The sequence below is a fragment of the Pelobates fuscus genome, chromosome 3, assembly GCF_036172605.1.
Source record: "Pelobates fuscus isolate aPelFus1 chromosome 3, aPelFus1.pri, whole genome shotgun sequence".
Lineage (NCBI taxonomy): Eukaryota > Metazoa > Chordata > Amphibia > Anura > Pelobatidae > Pelobates > Pelobates fuscus.
The window spans coordinates 219951501-219974821 of NC_086319.1; the positions used below are offsets into that span (position 1 = coordinate 219951501).

General features: G+C 41.0%; 1 protein-coding gene across 1 annotated transcript in view; it reads right to left on the reverse strand.

Annotated features, from left to right (window-relative positions):
• Window positions 1–435: 435 nt before the first annotated feature.
• BCAP29 (B cell receptor associated protein 29) overlaps window positions 436–23321 on the reverse strand; it is a 38295-nt gene continuing 15409 nt past the window's right edge. The window contains exons 7-8 of the mRNA XM_063448110.1: window positions 11397–11497; window positions 436–674 (exon numbers count right to left, since the gene is read on the reverse strand). Of these exons, the coding sequence (XP_063304180.1) occupies window positions 636–674; window positions 11397–11497 (140 nt within the window). The 3' untranslated portion in view covers window positions 436–635. The remainder of the gene's footprint in view (window positions 675–11396; window positions 11498–23321) is intronic.

The window sequence follows — 23321 nt, forward strand, 5'->3', positions numbered from 1 at the left end:
CAACTCACGTGTCATTAAAGTTGTCACGTGACATTAAAGCTTATAGGAAAGCATGTGCATCAGCTTCCCAATGTTATCTGTGAGGAGAACTGATTGAACCTCCACCAGAGGAGGCCAATTATGTTGCAGGGACGGAGAGATGGGAGTCTTGTCGCTGGAAATAGGCAAGTAAAACTTTTATTGCATTAATTTTTATGACACATGGTGACGGGACTATATATACCCAGAGATAGGGACACTCAAGATTTAGGAATACAGGTTTGTATTCCTAACACCATAGAGGTTCCTTGCACACAAGTCTATGCAAAAAAAAAAAAGTTCTAGGGCAAAATTCTACAACTGGGGCAAACTGTAGGAACATTCCATAAGTGCTCATACTATTCTCAATATATATATAACCTCAACATAACCACCCAAGTGTGATCTAATGCCTGGTCATGCAATGAATTTTGCTTGTTTTCAACACTGCTAACAATTAACACGTTAGGCGTTAAAGTATTTGCTTACAGGCCCTGAACATCCTCTGTGCCCAAACATATTCTGTAAGCAGTAAATAAACAAAACATTGCACCATATGAAACAACTAAAGCAGTTTTCCAACAAACTTCCTTCACAGTCACGCAGCAAAGTATAAGTTACTCGTCTTTCTTATCCTGTCTTGCATCAGTGGCATTCTGTTGAAGGAAAAAAAGTATAATTACATTAAAAATGACAATAAAGCAATGACGATACACATTCTTAACTTTGTTAAAATTAACACCTTTATTCAGGTGGCAAGACATTTTCCCCCAATTGAACCTTTGGCATTCTAAGATAGAGGAGCTGAGGTTCCTTATAGAAATTCTGGTTCATGGCCCAAAGGGGGATGTAGGTGTACTTGGAAATGTGTGTGCAGTGGCTGGTCTCAACATTTACTACTGACTTTCAAGATGTGCTCAACGCCTCATATTTTTACTACTATATTTCATGTTAAAATAATTTGTAATTTTGATTTTGTAAATAACTGTATTTAAACATCAACATTCAAAAAGTTTTCTTTTTTTAAAAAAAATATTAAAATTAAAAAGAAACGAAACAGGGAATTATGGATATGATTGGTGGCTGTAAAATATGTCTACCTTAGTAGCTACAATTAAGCAACATTAGCTGGCAAAGTTGTCTATTCACTGAAATGAATATGTGGATATTATTCCTAATTGATTTAACCCCTTAAGGACTGGACTTTTTTTGCGATGTTGTACATTTGCGACAGGCATCTTTTTGACACTTTTGTGGTGTTTGTGTTTAGCTGTAATTTTCCGCTCTCTCATTTACTGTTCCCATACAAATTATATATTGTTTTTTTCAGGACAAAAGGGGCTTTCTTTACATACCATTATTTATATAATCTCATGTAATTTAATTTAAAAAAATGAAAAAATATGATAAAAAATTTAAAAAAACACGTGTTTTTTGACTTTTACTTGGAAAATCTTTTACTCATCTACAAAAGCGAATGAAAAAAACTGCTAAATAGATTCAAAATGTTGTCCTGAGTTTAAAAATACCCAGTGTTTACATGATTTTTTGCTTTTTTTTTGCAAGTTATAGGGCTATAGGTACAAGTAGGATATGGCGGTTTCAAAACATACATTTTAAAAATGTATCACTCGTGACATTGTAACACTATTATCTGTCATAAATCTCTGGAAAACACTCCACATGTATATATATTTTTTTAAAGTAGACAACCCAGGGTATATATCTAAGTATATTTTGACACTTTCTATGCATCCATTTTACCACCAGTCTATGCCAAACTTCACATAGGTATTTATTTATTTTATTTTTTTTCACATACATTGCAATTCAGGTATAAACTTACAGATCCTGTTATGTCTTGCTGCCAAAAAACACACTAATATATGTTCAGCAACATCTCCCGAGTACAGTGATACCACCCATGCATAGGCTTGTTGAGTTGTTTGGGGGCTAAAAGGCCTAATTTGGTAGGTGCGCATATCCATTTATCAACTTGGAATTTTGACAAGTAGTCAACCTGCGCACATGTTCTATTTGGGACATTTGTAAAGCCGGCCAATGTATTTTACCCCCACCAAACCATATATTTTTGGAAAGTAGACACCCTAGGGTATTTCAAATGGTGGTTTTTTAACACTTTCCATGCACTAATTCTAACACCAGACTTTGTCAAACATTTAGGTAGTCCTTTTTTGTGTGTTTTTTTTCCACACACATTGTACTTTAGGCATGAATTAACAGATCGTGTTATGTGTCACTGCCAAACAACACGCCAATATGTGTTCAGCAACATCTCCCGAGTACAGTGATACCACCCATGTATAGGCTTGTTGAGTTGTTTGGGGGCTAAAAGGCCTAATTTGGTAGGTGCGCATATCCATTTTCCAACTTGGAATTTTGACATGTAGTGAACCTGCGCACATGTCCTATTTGGGACATTTGTAAAGCCGGCCAATGTATTTTACCCCCACCAAACCATATATTTTTGGAAAGTAGACACCCTAGGGTATTTCAAATGGTGGTTTTTTAACACTTTCCATGCACTAATTCTAACACCAGACTTTGTCAAACATTTAGGTAGTCCTTTTTTGTGTGTTTTTTTTTCACACACATTGTACTTTAGGCATGAATTAACAGATCGTGTTATGTGTCACTGCCAAACAACACCCCAATATGTGTTCAGCAACATCTCCCGAGTACAGTGATACCACCCATGCATAGGCTTGTCAGATTGTTTGGGGGCTAAAAGGCCCAATCTGGCAGGTGCGCATATCCATTTATCAACTTGGAATTTTGACAAGTAGTCAACCTGCGCACATGTCCTATTTGGGACATTTGTAAAGCCGGCCAATGTATTTTACCCCCACCAAACCATATATTTTTGGAAAGTAGACCCCTAGGGTATTTCAAATGGTGTTTTTTTTAACACTTTCCATGCACTAATTCAACCACCAGACTTTTTCAAACATTTAGGTAGTCCTTTTTTGTGTGTTTTTTTTCACACACATTGTACTTTCGGCATGAATTAACAGATCGTGTTATGTGTCACTGCCAAACAACACCCCAATATGTGTTCAGCAACATCTCCCGAGTACAGTGATACCACCCATGCATAGGCTTGTTGAGTTGTTTGGGGGCTAAAAGGCCCAATTTGGTAGGTGCGCATATCCATTTTCCAACTTGGAATTTTGACATGTAGTGAACCTGCGCACATGTTCTATTTGGGACATTTGTAAAGCCGGCCAATGTATTTTACCCCCACCAAACTATATATTTTTGGAAAGTAGACACCCTAGGGTATTTCAAATGGTGGTTTTTTAACACTTTCCATGCACTAATTCTAACACCAGACTTTGTCAAACATTTAGGTAGTCCTTTTTTGTGTGTTTTTTTTCACACACATTGTACTTTAGGCATGAATTAACAGATCGTGTTATGTGTCACTGCCAAACAACACGCCAATATGTGTTCAGCAACATCTCCCGAGTACAGTGATACCACCCATGCATAGGCTTGTCAGATTGTTTGGGGGCTAAAAGGCCCAATCTGGCAGGTGCGCATATCCATTTATCAACTTGGAATTTTGACAAGTAGTCAACCTGCGCACATGTCCTATTTGGGACATTTGTAAAGCCGGCCAATGTATTTTACCCCCACCAAACCATATATTTTTGGAAAGTAGACCCCTAGGGTATTTCAAATGGTGTTTTTTTTAACACTTTCCATGCACTAATTCAACCACCAGACTTTTTCAAACATTTAGGTAGTCCTTTTTTGTGTGTTTTTTTTCACACACATTGTACTTTCGGCATGAATTAACAGATCGTGTTATGTGTCACTGCCAAACAACACGCCAATATGTGTTCAGCAACATCTCCCGAGTACAGTGATACCACCCATGCATAGGCTTGTTGAGTTGTTTGGGGGCTAAAAGGCCCAATTTGGTAGGTGCGCATATCCATTTTCCAACTTGGAATTTTGACATGTAGTGAACCTGCGCACATGTCCTATTTGAGACATTTGTAAAGCCGGCCAATGTATTTTACCCCCACCAAACCATATATTTTTGGAAAGTAGACACCCTAGGGTATTTCAAATGGTGTTTTTTTTTTTTTTTTTAATTCTTTATTTTTTCGTGCAAGAGTTATTATTACAAGCTTTCATGCTTTGCCACAACAGCAGTAGCATGTACCAAGCTAAAACACGGTTTAACAATTGTGGCACAAGATATAGTTGCACATTTTTTTTTTTTTTATAAGATAGTCAAGAAAAAATAAACGAACAATAGTCAGTGGAGTGACAACAAACATGTGATGCGAGAACAAGCTATACTGGCTGACTATATGTGCTTTTTTACTGGGTAAAGATGATGCATGGTGTACATGAGAGGCAGACTAACAATTAGGTGAGCCGTACATCTGACTGGTCGAGTGAGTTATGTGTGTGATGGTGGTTGTTTGTTAAATGGCTTATTAGGTTGGTCAGCCTTATTGTGAGGTCCCTTATTCCCCAGCACATTCCCTGTATATTGTCTTGTCTGTCAGATGTGTGTTAGGAAAGTGCTCTTTGTATTGGCACATTGAAACAGGTTGAGCTGTGGGTCTAGGCAGGGGGTCTAAAAGGGTGCAGGCTCAAGAGGGAAAGCCTAGCGTGACATAGTGGCTGGCTAAGCGTGTGAGGCATGCATAAACCAACAATAAAGGTTGCTTGTGTTGCACAAAACTGTAGAGTCCCTCAAGATAAATAGCACTCAGTCCTGTTAATATTGCATGGCTCTCGGCTGTTGTTGCCGCCAGCGGCCGCTCGCTGCAATTATTCAGTCCGGTGTCAACCGACTCCCATGCTGGGGGCTGATGGCTTCTCCAGGGTTATTGATTGAAGGAGGCAACGTATTTCGCCCTTTCGGTCTTGGGTCAGTGTAAGGGCCGGTGTCTTTAAGCCATGGATCTGGGGGCTCGGTGAGTCAAAGTCTCTCTCGCCACGTGGGCGGCGGAGGGTCCTGGTGCTTGATTGCCGTCTGTAGCGGGTGATTCTCCGTCTGCGTGAGGATAGCTGCGGGGTGAGTACCCCCAAGTCCCCTGGTCCATGCGGGTTGCGCTTGGGTTTGGTAGCGTGTCGGGTACGTTCTGCGCCCCTTTGTAGGCCCTTCTTTCTCGGGCCTGCGCCCCTCCGGGTGCCTCCGTGCTTTGGACTCTGCTTGTTTGTCACCCGTTTTTCTAGTTTGGCCCAGAATTGGGCAAACAGCTCGTCCAGTCGTTGGAGTGTCCACTCTATGGGGAGCATTGTAGTGTGTGGGCCGCGTGCGACCGCCATCTTGGGCGCCCATGGGGATCGTGGCTGCTTGTGGGATGCGACAGCCGTTTGCTCCGTGCGGTTGGTGTCTGCCGCCAGATTGTGTCGAGCATGCCATGCAGGACCGGGATAACCCCCGCCGGTCCATAGGGGGGGGGACAACATTAGTCGATTTGTACCTCCAGTTAAAGCCGTGGGAGAGCGGCCGTCTCTCCTCGGTTCGATCACTGGTAGGCCGCAAAGCCTCGAGTCACATTTGCCCGTGGAGGAGAGTCTTGTGAGAGACATCCCCGGAACCACCAGCGTGTCAGGAACAAGCTTGGCACGATTTTGCAGCCCAGTAGGTATTTGGCTTGGCATATTTGTTGATTGTAGTGTGCCAGCCGCAGGAGCTCAAGCAGCACACGTCTGTACAGCTCTGCAGCTAGGCTCCGCCCCCCAAATGGTGTTTTTTTAACACTTTCCATGCACTAATTCTACCACCAGACTTTGTCAAACATTTAGGTAGTCCTTTTTTGTGTGTTTTTTTTTCACACACATTGTACTTTCGGCATGAATTAACAGATCGTGTTATGTGTCACTGCCAAACAACACGCCAATATGTGTTCAGCAACATCTCCCGAGTACAGTGATACCACCCATGCATAGGCTTGTTGAGTTGTTTGGGGGCTAAAAGGCCCAATTTGGTAGGTGCGCATATCCATTTTCCAACTTGGAATTTTGACATGTAGTGAACCTGCGCACATGTCCTATTTGGGACATTTGTAAAGCCGGCCAATGTATTTTACCCCCACCAAACTATATATTTTTGGAAAGTAGACACCCTAGGGTATTTCAAATGGTGGTTTTTTAACACTTTCCATGCACTAATTCTAACACCAGACTTTGTCAAACATTTAGGTAGTCCTTTTTTGTGTGTTTTTTTTCACACACATTGTACTTTAGGCATGAATTAACAGATCGTGTTATGTGTCACTGCCAAACAACACGCCAATATGTGTTCAGCAACATCTCCTGAGTACAGTGATACCACCCATGCATAGGCTTGTCAGATTGTTTGGGGGCTAAAAGGCCCAATCTGGCAGGTGCGCATATCCATTTTCCAACTTGGAATTTTGACATGTAGTAAACCGGCGCCCCTGTCCTATTTGGGCCAATTTATTTTACCCCCATCAAACCATATATTTTTGAAAAGTAGACAACTCAGGGTATTTTGAATGGTGGTAGTTTAATACTTTTCATGCAATAATTCTACCACCAGCCTTTGGCAAACTTTTGGGTAGTAATTTTCTTCGTGTTTTTTGACACATACATTGTACTTTAGGCATGAATTAACAGGTCCTGTTATGTATCACTGCCAAACAACACCCCAATATGTGTTCAGAAACATCTCCTGAGTACAGTGATATCACCCATGCATAGGTTTGCTGGGTTGTTTGGGGGCTAAAAGGCCACAATCGAGACTTGTACATATCAGTTTTTCAACTTCATATATAGGTATGCTTGGCCTATCTTCAGTTTGGCATATTTTTGCATCCCCCAGTTAATGTTAACATCATGAAAGTTAATATTTTTATAAAGTAGACATTCCAGGGTATTGTATATGAGGTGTTTTCACATCCTTCCCCCAACCATTGTGCTAAACAAATTTCAGAGAACGTGCATGGTGGTAATTTTTGAATTCTGCTTTTTATGCACACGTCATCTGGTTTTGGCCAGCCAGTTATATGTTACTACCATAAAACTTTTTTAACCAAATGTGCAGGTATCAAATGCACCTTTAGCAGCATTCTCTAAACTAACTCCTGCAAAAAGAATCTAAGTGGAGATTTGGGGGAAGGAAACTGACTAACTATAATGTGCTGCTTTCAAAAGAAAAAAAAAACAGTGCAAAGGGGTGTCTGTCATTTTCCCTTTTTTATAACAGAACCAGCAACATTTCAGGGGATTTGTGTTTTTTTGCAGTTGGCGGTATCTTAAAAATAAAATGTCTGGACTCCTCTGGCACCGTTGTTGAAACTTCTCCAACCATCTCCATAAATTATTGTGGAAATCAGCTTGAACTGAAATTGGAGAAAGGTGTTTCTTTCTGGATTTATTTTTTTAAAGAGTAAAAATGAATTATGTGTCGCTACTTGCATCAGGTAGATAGCCACCTTTTTATACCAGGTTTTTGTCTTTCTTAAGATAAGATATGGCTGCGTCAGCTGATCAGCCAAATTAACACCCCATGTGCATTTTATAAGCCCTGATGCAAACAGGTTTGGTCTGTACTCTGCCTCGGACAGTGACGTCTGACATGCTTTCGTCATGGATGGTGGTTAGTATATTAACATCCTTCCTGTCCTTAAATTTTATTGCAAGCACTTTAGCTTTGTGCAGACCTTTACATTCACTTTTTTTTTTATTTGGCCTCTATAAAAGGTCTGGGAAAATCCTTGGCATATCTTCTCACAATGCCACAGGCCAGTATCTAGAAACCCTAAAGAGTTTGAAACAAACGGACAATGCTATAAAAGTTGTCCACATAAAGGTGGTAACTCTTATACCTAAAACTGATAAAAACAAACTAAATGAGACTAAAACTTCCGTTAGCAGCAATCTGTAAACTAACTCCTGCAAAAAGAATCTAACTGGAGATTTGGGGGAAGGATACTGACTAACAGAAATTTGCCACTTTCAAAATAAAAAAAATAAAAAAATCAGGAACAAGTATTATAAAAATGTATTTTTGTGTGGTAGACCTTAAAACATGCTCCGATACACAGTCCAGGTTTTGTAGGGCAATCGGGACAGTGAAAAGGGGTGTCTGTCCTTTTCCCTTTTTTATAACAGACCCGGCAACGTTTCTGGGGATTTCTTTTTTTTGGTGTTGGCGGTATCTTAAAAATAAAATGTCTGGGCTCCTCTTGCACCGTTGTTGGTACTTGACCATCTCCATAAATTATTGTGGAAATCAGCTTGAGCTGAAATTGGAGAAAGGTGGTTCTTCCTGGATTCATTTTTTTAAAGAGTAAAAATGAATTATGTGTTGCTACTTGCAACAGGTAAATAGCCACCTTTTTATACCAGGCTTTTGTCTTTCTTAAGATAAGATAAGGCTGCATTAGCTGATCAGCCAAATCAACACCCCCCATGTGCCTGTTATAAGCCCGGATGCAAACCGGTTTTGTCTGTACCCTGCCTCGGACAGTGACGTCTGACATGCCTTCGTTATGTATGGTTGTCAGCATGTGCACATCCTTCCTGTCCTTAAATTTTAGCGCAAGCAGTTCAGCTTTGCGCAGGAATTTGCATTCACCTTTTTTTAATTTGGCCTCTAGGAGCGGTCTGGGGAAATCCTTGGCATTTCTTCTTACAGTGCCGCAGGCCAGTGTCTGCAAACTATAAAGAATTTTAAACAAGTGGACACTGCTGTAAAAGTTGTCCACATAAAGGTGGTAACCCTTATTGAACAAGGGGAACAGTAGGTCCCAAACCAGTTTCCCACTTGTCCCCAGAGAGTCAGGACAGCCAGGAGGGTTCAGTTGAGCATCTTTCCCCTCATATATACGAAAGGCAAATGTGTAGCCACTTTCGCTCTCACACAGCTTGTATACTTTAATGCCATACCTAGACCGCTTTGAGGGGATATACTGTTTGAACCCTAATCTCCCTTTATATTTCATTAGGGACTCATCAATAGATAAATTTTGTTGGGGGGTATAAACTTCAGAAAATCTGTTCTGAAGATGGTCTACCAGAGGGCGAATTTTATGAAGCCTATCATATTGGGGGTGATCTCTGGGGTGACAGAGCGTGTTGTTGTTGAAATGTAAGTATCTCAGCAGCAGCTCATATCTTGGTCTAGGCATTGTTTGGGAGAATATAGGAGTCGAACAAATTGGGTTGTTGCTCCAGTAGGAGCGGATTGATGGCTTCTTTATTATCCCCATGAGCATGGTAAGCGCCCAGAATTTTTTAAGTTCAGGGACATCTGTGGGGTGCCAAGCATGCTCCCTGACTGTATAGCTACCTGGATTCGTCTCAATAAATTGACTAGCGTATAAATTAGTCTGGGAAACAATCTCCTCCCAGATGGTATCCCCTAAAAATAGCTCAATATATTGTGTAGGGGAGAAGTCAACCACATTCACATTAATGCCTGCGTTGGCACTAAAAGGGGGGATGTTCGGCTCAGCTGACTGTGGAGGTACCCAGTCCTCCTCCACATTTGGCGTAGCAGGGGGAGCACAGCTTCTTTTAGCAGCTGGCTCACACACAGATGACGACATGTCACTAGATGTGCTGCTAAACTGACCTGGGTCAAAATCGGACGCAGTGTCAGTGGCGTCAGAGTCTGACGCCAAGAAGACATATGCCTCCTCCAAGCTGTACATGCGCTGCATGTTTCACACTAACAGACTAAACTAACAAAATACTAAACACAATTTTTTTTTTATTTTTTTTTTTTATATATATATATATTTTTTTTTTTTTTTAACACTAAAACAGACTAAAACAGACTAAAACAGTAATCCCTAAACTAACTCCTGTTACAAAAATCTAATGGAGATTTGGGGGAAGGAAACTGACTGACTACGACAGACTACGACAGACTACGACAGTCTAAGACAGTCTAAGACAGTCTAAGACACAGATCTTTAAAATAAAGTTAACCCTTAAGGGCAAAAAAAAAATACAGACAGTACCAATGCACTGTCTGTAACAGATCTGGCAGGGAAGGGGTTAAAAAGGGATTTTTTTTTCACTACAGATACTTTTGACAACTCTGGAACAACTGCTGCAACAATATATCACGATCTCTGTCTCTCTCGCCTCACAAAACGCTACAGAGGGGAGAGAGGCAGAGATCAGTGTCAAAGTGAGTGTTTGTAACACCCACTTTGACACCAGCCAATTGTGAGCGATCGCGGATCGCTCACATGCCGCAATTGGCTGTTACTATCTGCCTGGGATGCCAGGCAGATAGTAACAACGTGATTTCGGCGGAAGTTTTCGCCGATCGCTCCTGCCGCCCGTTTTCCGTTAGGACGGTTCAGGACCGTCCTCGGTCGGCAACGCAAAAATGCCGAGGACGGTCCTGAACCGTCCTGCGTCCTGAAGGGGTTAAAAAGACCGGAAGCAGATCTTGGTGGCAGCAAGTCACAAGCTTGGAGCTGCCCCAACAGTTTTAAAGGATCCCTAAAGGAACATAGACAACTTGATCTCAATGAAGTGGTCTTGGTGGTGAAGCAGTCCTTTAGTTTTAACCTTGCAATGTACAACATTGGTGTGTAGTGGATACAGCAATGCTTATATTTCATGGTTAAAAACGCCTCCAGTGGTTTTTTACCTGACCGTCACTAGAAGCAGTTTTGCTCTGAGAACAGAGTTAAACTCTGTTCTCACATCTAACCTCAAATAGGAGCAAAGTGATGCTGCACATGTGTTTTTACTCACCAGTGCTCCTCTATGAGGAGCTTTGGATAAGGCCTCTAGAAGCATCAATGGTTTGCATTCCTAACGCTATAGTAGTGTTCCTTTAAGTGATGTGTGCATATGGATATTCTATATCATATGCAAAAATTAAGGGGAAAAAAAAAAATTGTAAATATATGAAAACAAATAATTACAATTTTTTTTCTTGTTTGAAGTTCCAGGATTTGACGCAGATCCCCTGTAGGGTGCTCTTCCTGATCACTTTGTATCCCAACACAGAGCAGAAGGCTTTGCAGCTGCCGCACAGTGACTGCCATGCGTGTGCCCGGTCTATTAGCAGAGAGCTCATCAGTAGGAGCAGGCTACAGCAAGGGACAGTCTTGCTACAGGGCTAATGGCAAAGTTAACCGTTTATTTACAGCTTTTACAGGGGAGGGGGGCCAGAATGCCTTCCAGCTTTATAAATAGATTTATTTATATTGCTGGAGTGTTCCTTGAACTCTACACAATTTGTTTATTTCACCTTCATCTTGACTGTATCTAATTGTTGCTTGTTATGAGGTCTAGATCACTACAAAATTGCTTCCCTTTGACTCAGCAATATTATCAAGGCAGGTACATTTGTGTGTATATACTAAATATTTACATCTCAGTGAATATACCTGCAGTTGCTCATGTTGTCTTAGAAGACGATCATATTCACGTGTAAGGCCTTCTGATTGCTTCTTCAGAGCACCAGATTCTGCTTCTGATTTTGACAAGGCTAAAATAGAAATGTCTAATTTTAATTACAAACAATTAAAATTACATACAATTATAATGGGGAAAAACTCTGCACACGCGAGATAACCCTCCATGAACGTAAATGTAAAACACATTTAAAAACTACCTAATCCATTTCTCAAGGTACATCAACAATCAAGGATTTTTTTTGACAATCTTTATCTATAAGTTTACTTATAAGTTTAATAATTTTATTTATAAGTTTCACAAACAGAACAAGAACATAGCAAAAGGAATAAGATAAGCCACAGCACAAAGCTCATGAAAATCGATACTTACGGTAGCTAAAAGACACATCAACATAGCTTATTAGTATTTGCTAAAGCTTCCACAAGGTTCACAGGCCTTAAATTTGTGCCTGCCATAGTCGTTATGATATCAGGAGTACCCTGGCCCTTTTTTCCCGGTAATGTGGCAAACTATTTTGCTCTCTTACCTGGGTCTCTGCCAGGTGCTGTCTATGGTCAGTGACATGCATCCGGTTTCTGCAGTGCTGGAGAAGCTGGAAGCAAATCGTGCCAGCCATTCACTGATCGAGATGTCAACTGCCTGCTCTCAGGCAATGAATGCAACCCTGTGCATAGAAATATGCACAGAAGTGACATAGCCAGCCAGTCAGTATTGCTCCAGCTGACTACTAAACACCTCAATGATGCTTTGGATTCTGTGGCTGCTATAAAAGCTGTAATCACTGCATTCCACATTTTGCAAAGGTTTAGCTTTAAAATCGTAATTCACTTAAAAACAGACTTAGTCACAAACACATTGCATCTCAAAATATCATTCGACCACATTGGAACATAATTAGGAAATGCCTAAATCTTTGACAGCTGATGTGCCTCGAGGACTAGGGAATTACCAGAACTTTGCATTCATTTTTTTCACTGTACAATATGTATAGTATATAAAGGATTATTTAATGTGTTTTTCCAGTATGCATACTAGAGATACTTTAAATACGTTTTCTAAAATTGGTTAGCATGTAGCAAGATTAGAATTTCTGTCTCCTACATTTACTTCTCTGTCCACCGCTATAGATTTATGGTTATTTTAATTTTTTCCGAGATACAATATTTAACATGTGTTTTCGCGTAGCGGTTTTAACATGCAAAGTGCATCAAATAATGAGCTCCACTAAATTCAGTATTACTATACAGCAGCCATTAATTTCTATGAATGAAGCAATACAAAAGGCATCTGTGCACTTTTATCCATATTTATCAATATTAAAATAAAAAGGGAGGGGGGGCAGGGCCTGACTGCCAGGCTGAATAGTTGCATGAAAGAGCAGCTCCAGCAAGCTTATGATTTTTCAACCTATTAAAGCTGAACTTGTACCCACCTGGCTGGCGTCCTGTACACAAGGGAGTACTGGCTCCAAGGAGAGGCTTGCACGCAGTGTTTTAGTCCCTTGGAGGGCCATCCTTAGTCTACCCAGATGAGGCCTACTTGGGCGGTGAGTACAGTGGACGGCCGCTTCCCTGCTCAACTGTACCAAGCTAGACTTCCGACACTATGTGAACCTGGCCCTGTTCCCCCACTCCTGCCCCCTCCCCTCCACCCCTCTGGACTGGTGGGGGTGATCCCGGTCCATACCCCGAGGCCCCATCAAAACTGCGACTCTGCAGCCCCACTGTACCATCATCTTGTGGCATCAACCAGCAGATTTCAATAAAATGGCTGAAGCAGTTCATCAAGCAGCCTGCTCCAGGGAGGCCGCTGAATTTCCTTCCTTGCAAGATAAAATCTTCCCAGAGCTGTGGCAGAAGCAGCTGAAACATACCTTTAACTCCCTCGGTGTGAAGCTTGCTGTTAGGCTGCAACCCGTGACCCCTTTTGTTCTGGCCACCCACACTCAAGGTCACACACTGGAAATGGAGTGACTTTACAAGTTACTACTCCGCAGCAGCATGACATCTTGGCTTCCATCTGGGATCCTCTGCCTGCAGACCTCTCCACCACGGCAGAGCCATGAGCTACCCCAGAGGGGCATAGGCTGAAAGGGGACTGTGACTCTTGCTACCATACTCACCTTTGTGCAGATACCCATATTTTGCAGAATGATTTCTAAGTTTAGGTTCTTATTTTAAGTTTACTACTTCTAATAATATGGGGTTCTGATCTCTATTAGGGACCTTGCTCTTTAACAACCTACTGTAGGGGCCATGGGGGTGTTTTAACACTATTCACTTTGCCAGTTAGTATAACTTTATTTCTCTGCTTTTCTCCCAATTATCTACTGACACATTCATCAGCATGTTAACAAAGCATGTTCTTACTTAAAAGCTGACAAGTATACTTGGCCTGTTTATCTGTTACTGCCCCCCTCCCACCCCCCAAAAAAAGAGGCTGATCTATGTAGGTGTATAACTCTATGCTATGTTATGCTGTTCTGTTATGCTGTGTTTTCCTGTTATACTACCTTTATCATTTGCTGTACCGTATAGATCACATGCCTCAATAAAAGAAAGAATTATAAAAAAATAAATAAAAAGGGAGACCAGAGATTGGCTAGGATCAAATTAACTTACTTCCTTATTTATCTTTATTAATATGTAATCTAATACATTAATTTGTTCCTGGATGGCAAGAGTACATGAGAACCACAGTATGTGGGAAGTCAGAACTGAGGATCTTGGATGAACTGCAGCTCAATGTAGTGATTATGATGACAGGAATGCCCTGATATCCCCCTCCTTCCTTATCTACTGTCTTCTTGGAGGCAACTAGAGCAAGCTGTAGAGGTAATGATGCTTGGAGTGTTCATTTAACCTGTGCTTCGGTGTTTGCGTAAATAAATAAATATATAAATAAATATATATAAAAGCATAATTTCTAAATGTGAATACCTGTAGATATATATCTAGATGTATATCTACTACCATTTTAGTATTATTACAAAGTAGCTTTGCTTCATGTGCAAATTGCATTTACAACCCTCTTGTAACGGAGTAACATAAAAAACACAACCAATTAAATGAAATTAAATCTTGGGCAAGAAGAAGTAACCTGATACAAATGTATATATATTTTTTGCAGGGATAGACAATCCAGTGCATTCTGCTGTTGTTACTATAAACAGCAGTATCTCTGATCAAAAAGCAAAGTATCTAGAAATACACAATACAAAGAAACGAACAACATTACACATTGTTTCAGTGTTTTGGTAATATACTGTAGCTAACGAGTCATTACCAAGAACAGAGGAGGATGAAAACGTGTGTCATTTCATTATGTTTGATTTACAATTACAGGCTGAATATAAATAATTGTGAACAAAAACCTGATATTTTTTTTATTAAAGGACCACTATAGGCACCCAGACCACTTCAGCTCAATGAAGTGGTCTGGGTGCCAGGTCCCTCTAGTTTTAACCCTGCAGATGAAAACATAGTGTTAACCCATTCAACCCAGCGGGAGGGGGATCCTGAGGGTAGGTGGGGGGGGGGGGGGGGGGGAACGACCTAATGACCCTATAGTGCCAGGAAAACAAGTTTATTTTCCCTGTTACTATAGTGCTCCTTTAAGATAACACCTGCACAGGAATAGAGGTCTCCAATGAATCACAGCGAGGTGGTGGGGTGGGCTTGAGCACCCCAGCAAAGGCGCTGAATAACTTGTCCAGACGGAGCTCCACATCCAAACTCACATAGCAAGGGTCGAGGGAGCATGTGCATCCCATTACCATTTTACAGGCAACGGTGGTGCTGGGCTCTAGTTTCAGCTGCAGTGCCGCAACTTTCACTAAGTTGCGGGGGAACCTCCAGGGGGTAGACCGGGATGACCCCCACCAGTCCAGAGGGGGACTAACAGGGGCTCAGGGCCAGTATTCCAGCCTCGTATGGCAACGAGAGAGTGGCCGCCTCCCACACGCCACCTATGCTGGTAGGCTGTGTGAAACTGTCAGGTGAATCCCACATGATAGGCTGTTCACTACCATGAACAACTTGTTGCTACCTCTCACTTGGTGGCTTGTATAAGCCGATTTTCAGCGATATTTCGTGGTAATTGCTATTTAGAACGATAGCTAGCATGCCCTCAGCTCAGTAGTCAGGCCACGCCTGCCAATATAATATTTTTGTTTAAGCTTTCCAAAATGATTGAATATTTTTGCAAGAACTTTTAAATTATTTTTATAAGTTTTAAGAGATATATAAATACCATAATGCAAATATTTGAAAAGTTTATCCAAAAAAATAAAATCGAGGCTCTCTTAGAAATGGTACACTTAACGGTCTTGAGGAAAGTTCCAATCGGGGATTAAGGAAAATACCATTTACACTAGAAGCATCTTTAAATAACAATGATATTAACAAAACTTATCAAAAGTCACATCACTAGTTCCAACTAACAGTTCAGATTTGGATGATACAGAAACACAGATTGTTTAATAAAATATTTTTCAATTATTTAACGTTAGCGGCATAAATGTCACTGACCACTACCTCTGGTATGATATGAAGCGAAGCATAGCTCAGCCACAGCATTTTGTCATTAGAGGCTGTGCTTCAGGCTGCTTAGGACCAAACATATCTATTAAAATATGAGTAAACAGTTTAGTATTTCAGAGTAACCCAGCACCCATGGACTCTAGGCACCATAACTACTTTCATTAGTTTAAGAGGTTGTGGTGCCTTTAATATCTACTATTAATCTTTTGTTGGGTTATTAATTGTGGACAATTGCCTACTTCATAGAAAAACTTGGAAAATATATATTTTTTCCTTTCTGACACAAAATCCTTACTGTTTAAAACCACAGACAAACAACAAATAATGGCATCATCACAGCTCATAAATGACAACAAATAAGGGCATGATCACGACTCTGGTGCGAACCAGGCCATCAGATGTCCAGGACATAAACATTACTGCCCAGGATTCAAACACATCTCTCTATTCTAACATAGGTAACTGCCGATCATATTATTAATATTATTATTACTAGCATTTACATAGACCCAGCATATCCCATAGCACTTTACAATATTATCAAAGGGGCAGATTTAACAATAAATGAGACAATTACAAAAACTTACAGGAACAATAGGTTGAAGAGGTCCCTGTCAAACGAGCTTACAGTCTATAGGAGGTAAAGTAATTGGTCGCCACGTCAGTACTTTGAAAATACTTTCCTAGAGGTACAATGATTGTATTTTACTTTTACATGGAATGCTCCACAGGAAAGTAAAGAAGAAAAAAAATGGGAATGGAAGTAGTAGCATAGGAAAGGAAATGAATTGGACAGTAATCCAATGGCCCATATGTTTTTTGTTTTTTTTTATAAATTTAAAATGCCTCACAAGAAGATAAGCATTAATGTCCTAGATCTCAAAAGCAAATAACTGAAATATTGAGGTAATGTGACGTGCAGATTTTAATTTTGGTCTACTAAAATATTTTCTTTTTTTAATTTAAGATTTAAACTAAGTAGGATAATTTAACACTGATAAATTAAGTAGATTTTATACTGAAGAATTTTTTTTTTCAAAATAAACTATATCTTAGTTTGGATATTTTGCAAATGTAAAATTTAAATGTTTTGTTTTTCAGTCAGCTTATACAGGCCACCAAGTGAGAGGTGGCAACAAGTTGTTCATGGTGGTAATATCCTTACACATGCATAAATATTTGAAATGTACCAGAATTTTAATACATACAACCATAAAGTTTTAATACATTAAAAAGCCCACGTCTAACTTTCGTCAATCTTAAAAATTTTCATGAGTAATATAGAAAACCAAAACAAATTGTCCCTTCTAAGCCAAGCAGGATTTCCCAATAACATATACTGTATCCTTGAGATCAGCTGGAAATTGTGTCATTTAATAGGAGCCTAAGAAAGCACGCCAATAACAGTAATGAAACATTGGATTGTGTATTTTGTAAATGTAGAAACCTACTTAGTGTTTATATATATATGCAATGACTACTATGAGGCCTGAACAGAGCAAAGCTGGTTCTAAGAACAGTGCTTTACCCTTGTACAAGGACCTCAGGTTCATTCTTAGAATATGTTCAGTTTCTGCAGGAAAAAAAAAAAACAATGCGGCACAGCCCCTTATATATAAAGACAAAGCCACCATGATTTTTTTTTTTTTTTTTTAAATCAACTATAATGGTCATTTGTGTGCTACCCATTTACTATATTATTGTATTAAGAAAAAATTGCACCTTATTCTCCGACTGATTTTTGTAAATTAGTCACGTGCAGCAGCATGTTCTTTATTACAGTACACTATAATTATACCCTACTGTGACTACAACGCTACATGATACTACATAAACTATATTACACCAGAGGATAAGAACGTAGCAATGTTTAATAAACACATCATATATTTCTCAAGTATCTCGTACAGAATGTATATGAAAGCTACTGAAACAAATTGGAGTTTCAGTAAATCTAAAAATTCAGGCAGTGGCATAGTGAAATGTTGTTGAGAATTCACATAGCAATTTCCCTTGTGCCCAATTACTGGCAGGGGCTCAAAGAACAGAAGAAGTTATTGAGCTGTTTTGTGTAATTCCAGAATACAGAAACGCACTAGAAAAAAAACGGAAGCCAGCCTACAAAAATAAATATTAAAACATAACCTTTACTGAATTTTGAATTAGAAAATCAGGCAATAATAAAAAGGTACCACCCTAATTGAAGGGATGTAAAACTATCCTTCATAAAAACACATATACCCATAACGGTCATTTCTTCCTTTTCCTACTGTAGCAGGGCATTGTTTATCCAGCATATTGTAGTATGATTGGGAAGTTTAGTTTAGTATAGGTTCCCCTTAAAGCCACACTCAAAACAGATTCTTAAGGACAATACCCCTCCTTCACAGCAGGGAGCTTACTTTCTACCATTATTCATTATATAGTCTATGTCTGAATTTGCTACAAATTGAAACTTTAAACTATGGATACGCATTTGTTTAATGTAGAAACTGCAACTCTTTATTTCTCTGCTACCTCCATTAGCATTACACCAGATATATCTTTATGGCAGAATAGGTTTTCATCCATCCAAAAAGGTGTTCTTGATTACACGGGTATCTTTTTATTATCTCCTGGATTTATAATTATACAAAATGTTACCTCTTATGGACAGAGGCAATTATACAAGTTCTGACCAAAACAAAATCTAGAATATGTCTGTTCAATCATAAATTTACCTTTTTTCATAATTATTATTATGTTATTTATATAGCGCCATCAAATTGTGCAGCGCTTTACAATGGGTGGACGAACAGACATGTAGTTGTAACCAGACAAGTTGGACACACAGGAACAGAGGGGTTGAGGGCCCTGCTCAATGAGATTACATGCTAGAGGGAGTGGGGTAAAGTGACACAAAAGGTAAGGATAGTATTAGACTAGTGACAGTTGCAGAAGAGGAATCAGTCAGGAGCTATTAACAGTTTAATTGATACGCTTTTATGAAGAAGTGGGTTTTAAACGATTTTTTTAAGGAATGGAGACTGGGTGAGCATCTAACGCAGGAGTGAAGCGAGTTCCACAGGAACGGTGCGGCCCTCGAGAAATCTTGAAGGCGAGCATCAGAGGTGGGAGTACGGACATAAGATAGATGCAAGTCTTCAGCAGATCGTAAGGGCCTAGACGGGACATACTTGTGTATAAGGGAGGATAGATAGGTGGGAGCAGCATTATGTAGAGATTTGAAAGCAAGAACCAGAATTTTAAATTGAGCTCTATATTTTATAGGAAGCCAATGTAGGGACTGACAGAAGGGTGAGGCACGGGCTGAAAGGAAGATGAGCCTCGCTGCCGCATTCATTATGGACTGTAACGGTGCAAGTTGGGAGCACATAAGACTACTGAGAAGCGGATTTCAGTTTTGGTCAAGTTTAGTTTAAGGAAGTGGGCAGCCATCCAGTTAGAAATAGCAAAGAGGCAGTCAGAGACACTAGTCAAGAGGGACGGGGAGAGATCAGGAGAGGACAGGTAGATTTGCGTATTTGAGTACGGACAGAAGATAGATGCAAGTCTTCAGCAGATCGTAAGGGCCTAGACGGGACATACTTGTGTATAAGGGAGGATAGATAGGTGGGAGCAGCATTATGTAGAGATTTGAAAGCAAGAACCAGAATTTTAAATTGAGCTCTATATTTTATAGGAAGCCAATGTAGGGACTGACAGAAGGGTGAGGCACGGGCTGAAAGGAAGATGAGCCTCGCTGCCGCATTCATTATGGACTGTAACGGTGCAAGTTGGGAGCACATAAGACTACTGAGAAGCGGATTTCAGTTTTGGTCAAGTTTAGTTTAAGGAAGTGGGCAGCCATCCAGTTAGAAATAGCAAAGAGGCAGTCAGAGACACTAGTCAAGAGGGACGGGGAGAGATCAGGAGAGGACAGGTAGATTTGCGTATCATCTGCATAGAAATGTTATTGGAAGCCAAAGGAGCTAATGAGTTTACCAAGGGAGGCAGTATAGATGGAGAACAGTAGGGGACCAAGGACTGAACCTTGGGGGACACCAACAGAGAGGAGTTGGGGAGAAGACGCAGAGCCAGAGAAAAACACTAAAAGCGCTGGGAGAGGTAAGAGGAGCACCAGGAGAGAGCAATATCTTGTAGACCGATATTGCGGAGGATGAGATGAAGCCGTTGATGATCAACAGTGTCAAAAGCCACAGACAGGTCAAGGAGAATTAGGATAGAGTAGTGACCATCAGATTTTGCAGCGAGTAGATCATTGGATACTTTGGTCAGTGCTTAGCGCGGAAACCAGACTGAAGCGGGTCTAGCAGAGAGTTGGACTCGAGGAAGTCTGTCAATCTCGCATACACAATTATTTCAAGGATCTTGGATGCAAAAGGCAGTAGCGAGATAGGACGATAGTTGGATGGGGAGTTAGGGTCAAGATTGTGCTTCTTTAGAATTGGGGTTACAGTTGCAAGTTTGAAGGCCGATGGAAATATACCAGAGGAGAGAGAGAGATTGCGAATTTTAGTGAGAGGTAGTGAAAGAGAAGAAGACAGAGTACGGATGAGATGCGAGGGAATTGGATCTAGGGAGCAGGTGGTGGGGCGGGAGGACTGGAGCAGAAACCTCTTCCAATGTAGCGGGTGCTGATAGCAATTCTTAAAGGAGTGGGTTTAAATAGGTGGACAGGGTGAACTTCAAAAGAAGAAAAGGATAGGGCAGGGGGAGTTATGATTGGTTGAAAGGTACATTTAGGGGAAAGAAGGATGCCTACGCCGCCTCCTTTACAGTTGAGTCTGGGAGTGTGAAAGAAGTGCACTCACACTTTTTATATATCAGTTTGTTCAGGAGAAATAGGGCTTTCATTTCACATGCATAAATATTTTATATGAAACACTATTTAATATAAATAAAATCTAAAAAAAAAAAAAAAAAAAGTGAGAAATTAAGAACAAAAAATGGCTGTCCATGGGAAGTCCCCATCCAGCCTGACAGAGACTGAGAGGATTGGCAGATATGAATGGCAGAAAATATCCAAAAATATCCAAAGCTTGTCACACCTAAAAAGACATTCTGCTGTAGTTGCTGCCAAAGGTGCTCCAACTGAGTATGGAGTTAAGGTTTTGCATACTTGTTTTAATGTAATATTTCAGTGTTTTCTTTTTTAGTATATTTTCAATGGTGTAAAAAATCTGTTTTTTGGCTTAGTCATTATGGGCTATTGAGTGTAAATTGACGTGGAAAAAAACAATACATTTCAACAAATGTAGCACAAGTTACAACATAAAAAGTGAAAAATTAATGAGTCTGAATACTTTCAGAATGCACTGTAAGTAGAATCAAATATAATTTTGAGATGTGTAACCATGGATAAACCGTTTTATAAGATTTCAGTCCATCACCAGACAAATTCACTAGATTTACTTTGGCACAAAATAAACACAGAATTATGTTTACTTGGTGTAACCCCTATGCCACCCCAAGAGTTGAGTACTCAGAAGTAACAAATATCAGTATGCATAGAGATAAAATAGACCTAACCATACATCTTCATACAGGTGGAAAAAAAAGCATTAAAATTAGCACATTCATGTTTGCACTAAGATCTCTATTTAGTGTCACCATTGATTGTCAAAATGGAGGAAACCAACAAAAGTAAACATGTTTACTTTTACTAAAATGGGAAACTGAACTCTGTATCTACGAGAAAAAAAAAATGTCAGGATTGATGTTATCTAATTAACCAATTTCAAAAAGCTGGTGCTCAGTAATGTCAAACACCTTGTAACATCCAAATGAGACATCCCTAAGCAGGTCAAAGCTGCTTTCAGCTCACAATGTTGATGCTTTAAGACATTACTTCTCCAAGCTGAAATTCTTTATGTGCTAAGAAGTTACCAAAGAAGCAGAAATGTTGCTTCCTTCTTCACTGATAAAGAATTCCTACATACCGTATTTATCGGCGTATAACACGCACTTTTTCTCCCTGAAAATAGGGGGGAAATTGTGGGTGCGTGTTATACGCCGATATCCCATAATTACTTACCTGTCTTGAAGCGTGGTCCGGAGTTCAGCGCGCACCGCGGTACTGGAACTTTAATTTCAGGTTCCGGTTGCCGGCCCACGCTTGAAGACAGGTAAGTAATTATGGGACAAGGGAAAGTGCACTAGGGGACACTATGGGGGGGGGGGGGGGGGGACACTATGGGAGGAGATGGGAGAATACTATGGGAGGGGATGGGAGAATACTATGGGAGGGGATGGGAGAATACTATGGGAGGGGATGGGAGAATACTATGGGAGGGGGGGAGAATACTATGGGAGGGGATGGGAGAATACTATGGGAGGGGATGGGAGAATACTATGGGAGGGGATGGGAGAATACTATGGGAGGGGATGGGAGAATACTATGGGAGGGGATGGGAGAATACTATGGGAGGGGGGAGGGGGGAGAATACTATGGGAGGGTTTGAGGGGAGAATACTATGGAAGGGGGGAGAATACTATGGAAGGGGGGAGAATACTATGGGAGGGGGGGAGAATACTATGGAAAGGGGGGGACACTATGGGATGAGGGGGGGAACACTATGGGATGAGGGGGGGAACACTATGGGATGAGGGGGGGAACACTATGGGATGAGGGGGGGAACACTATGGGATGAGGGGGGGAACACTATGGGATGAGGGGGGGAACACTATGGGATGAGGGGGGGAACACTATGGGATGAGGGGGGGAACACTATGGGATGAGGGGGGGAACACTATGGGATGAGGGGGGGAACACTATGGGATGAGGGGGGGAACACTATGGGATGAGGGGGGGAACACTATGGGATGAGGGGGGGAACACTATGGGATGAGGGGGTGAACACTATGGGATGAGGGGGGGAACACTATGGGATGAGGGGGGGAACACTATGGGATGAGGGGGGGAACACTATGGGATGAGGGGGGAACACTATGGGATGAGGGGGGGAACACTATGGGATGAGGGGGGGAACACTATGGGATGAGGGGGGGAACACTATGGGATGAGGGGGGGAACACTATGGGATGAGGGGGGGAACACTATGGGATGAGGGGGGAACACTATGGGATGAGGGGGGGAACACTATGGGATGAGGGGGGGAACACTATGGGATGAGGGGGGGGACACTATGGGATGAGGGGGGGAAACACTATGGGATGAGGGGGGAAACACTATGGGATGAGGGGGGAAAACACTATGGGATGAGGGGGGGAACACTATGGGATGAGGGGGGGAACACTATGGGATGAGGGGGGGAACACTATGGGATGAGGGGGGGAACACTATGGGATGAGGGGGGGAACACTATGGGATGAGGGGGGGAACACTATGGG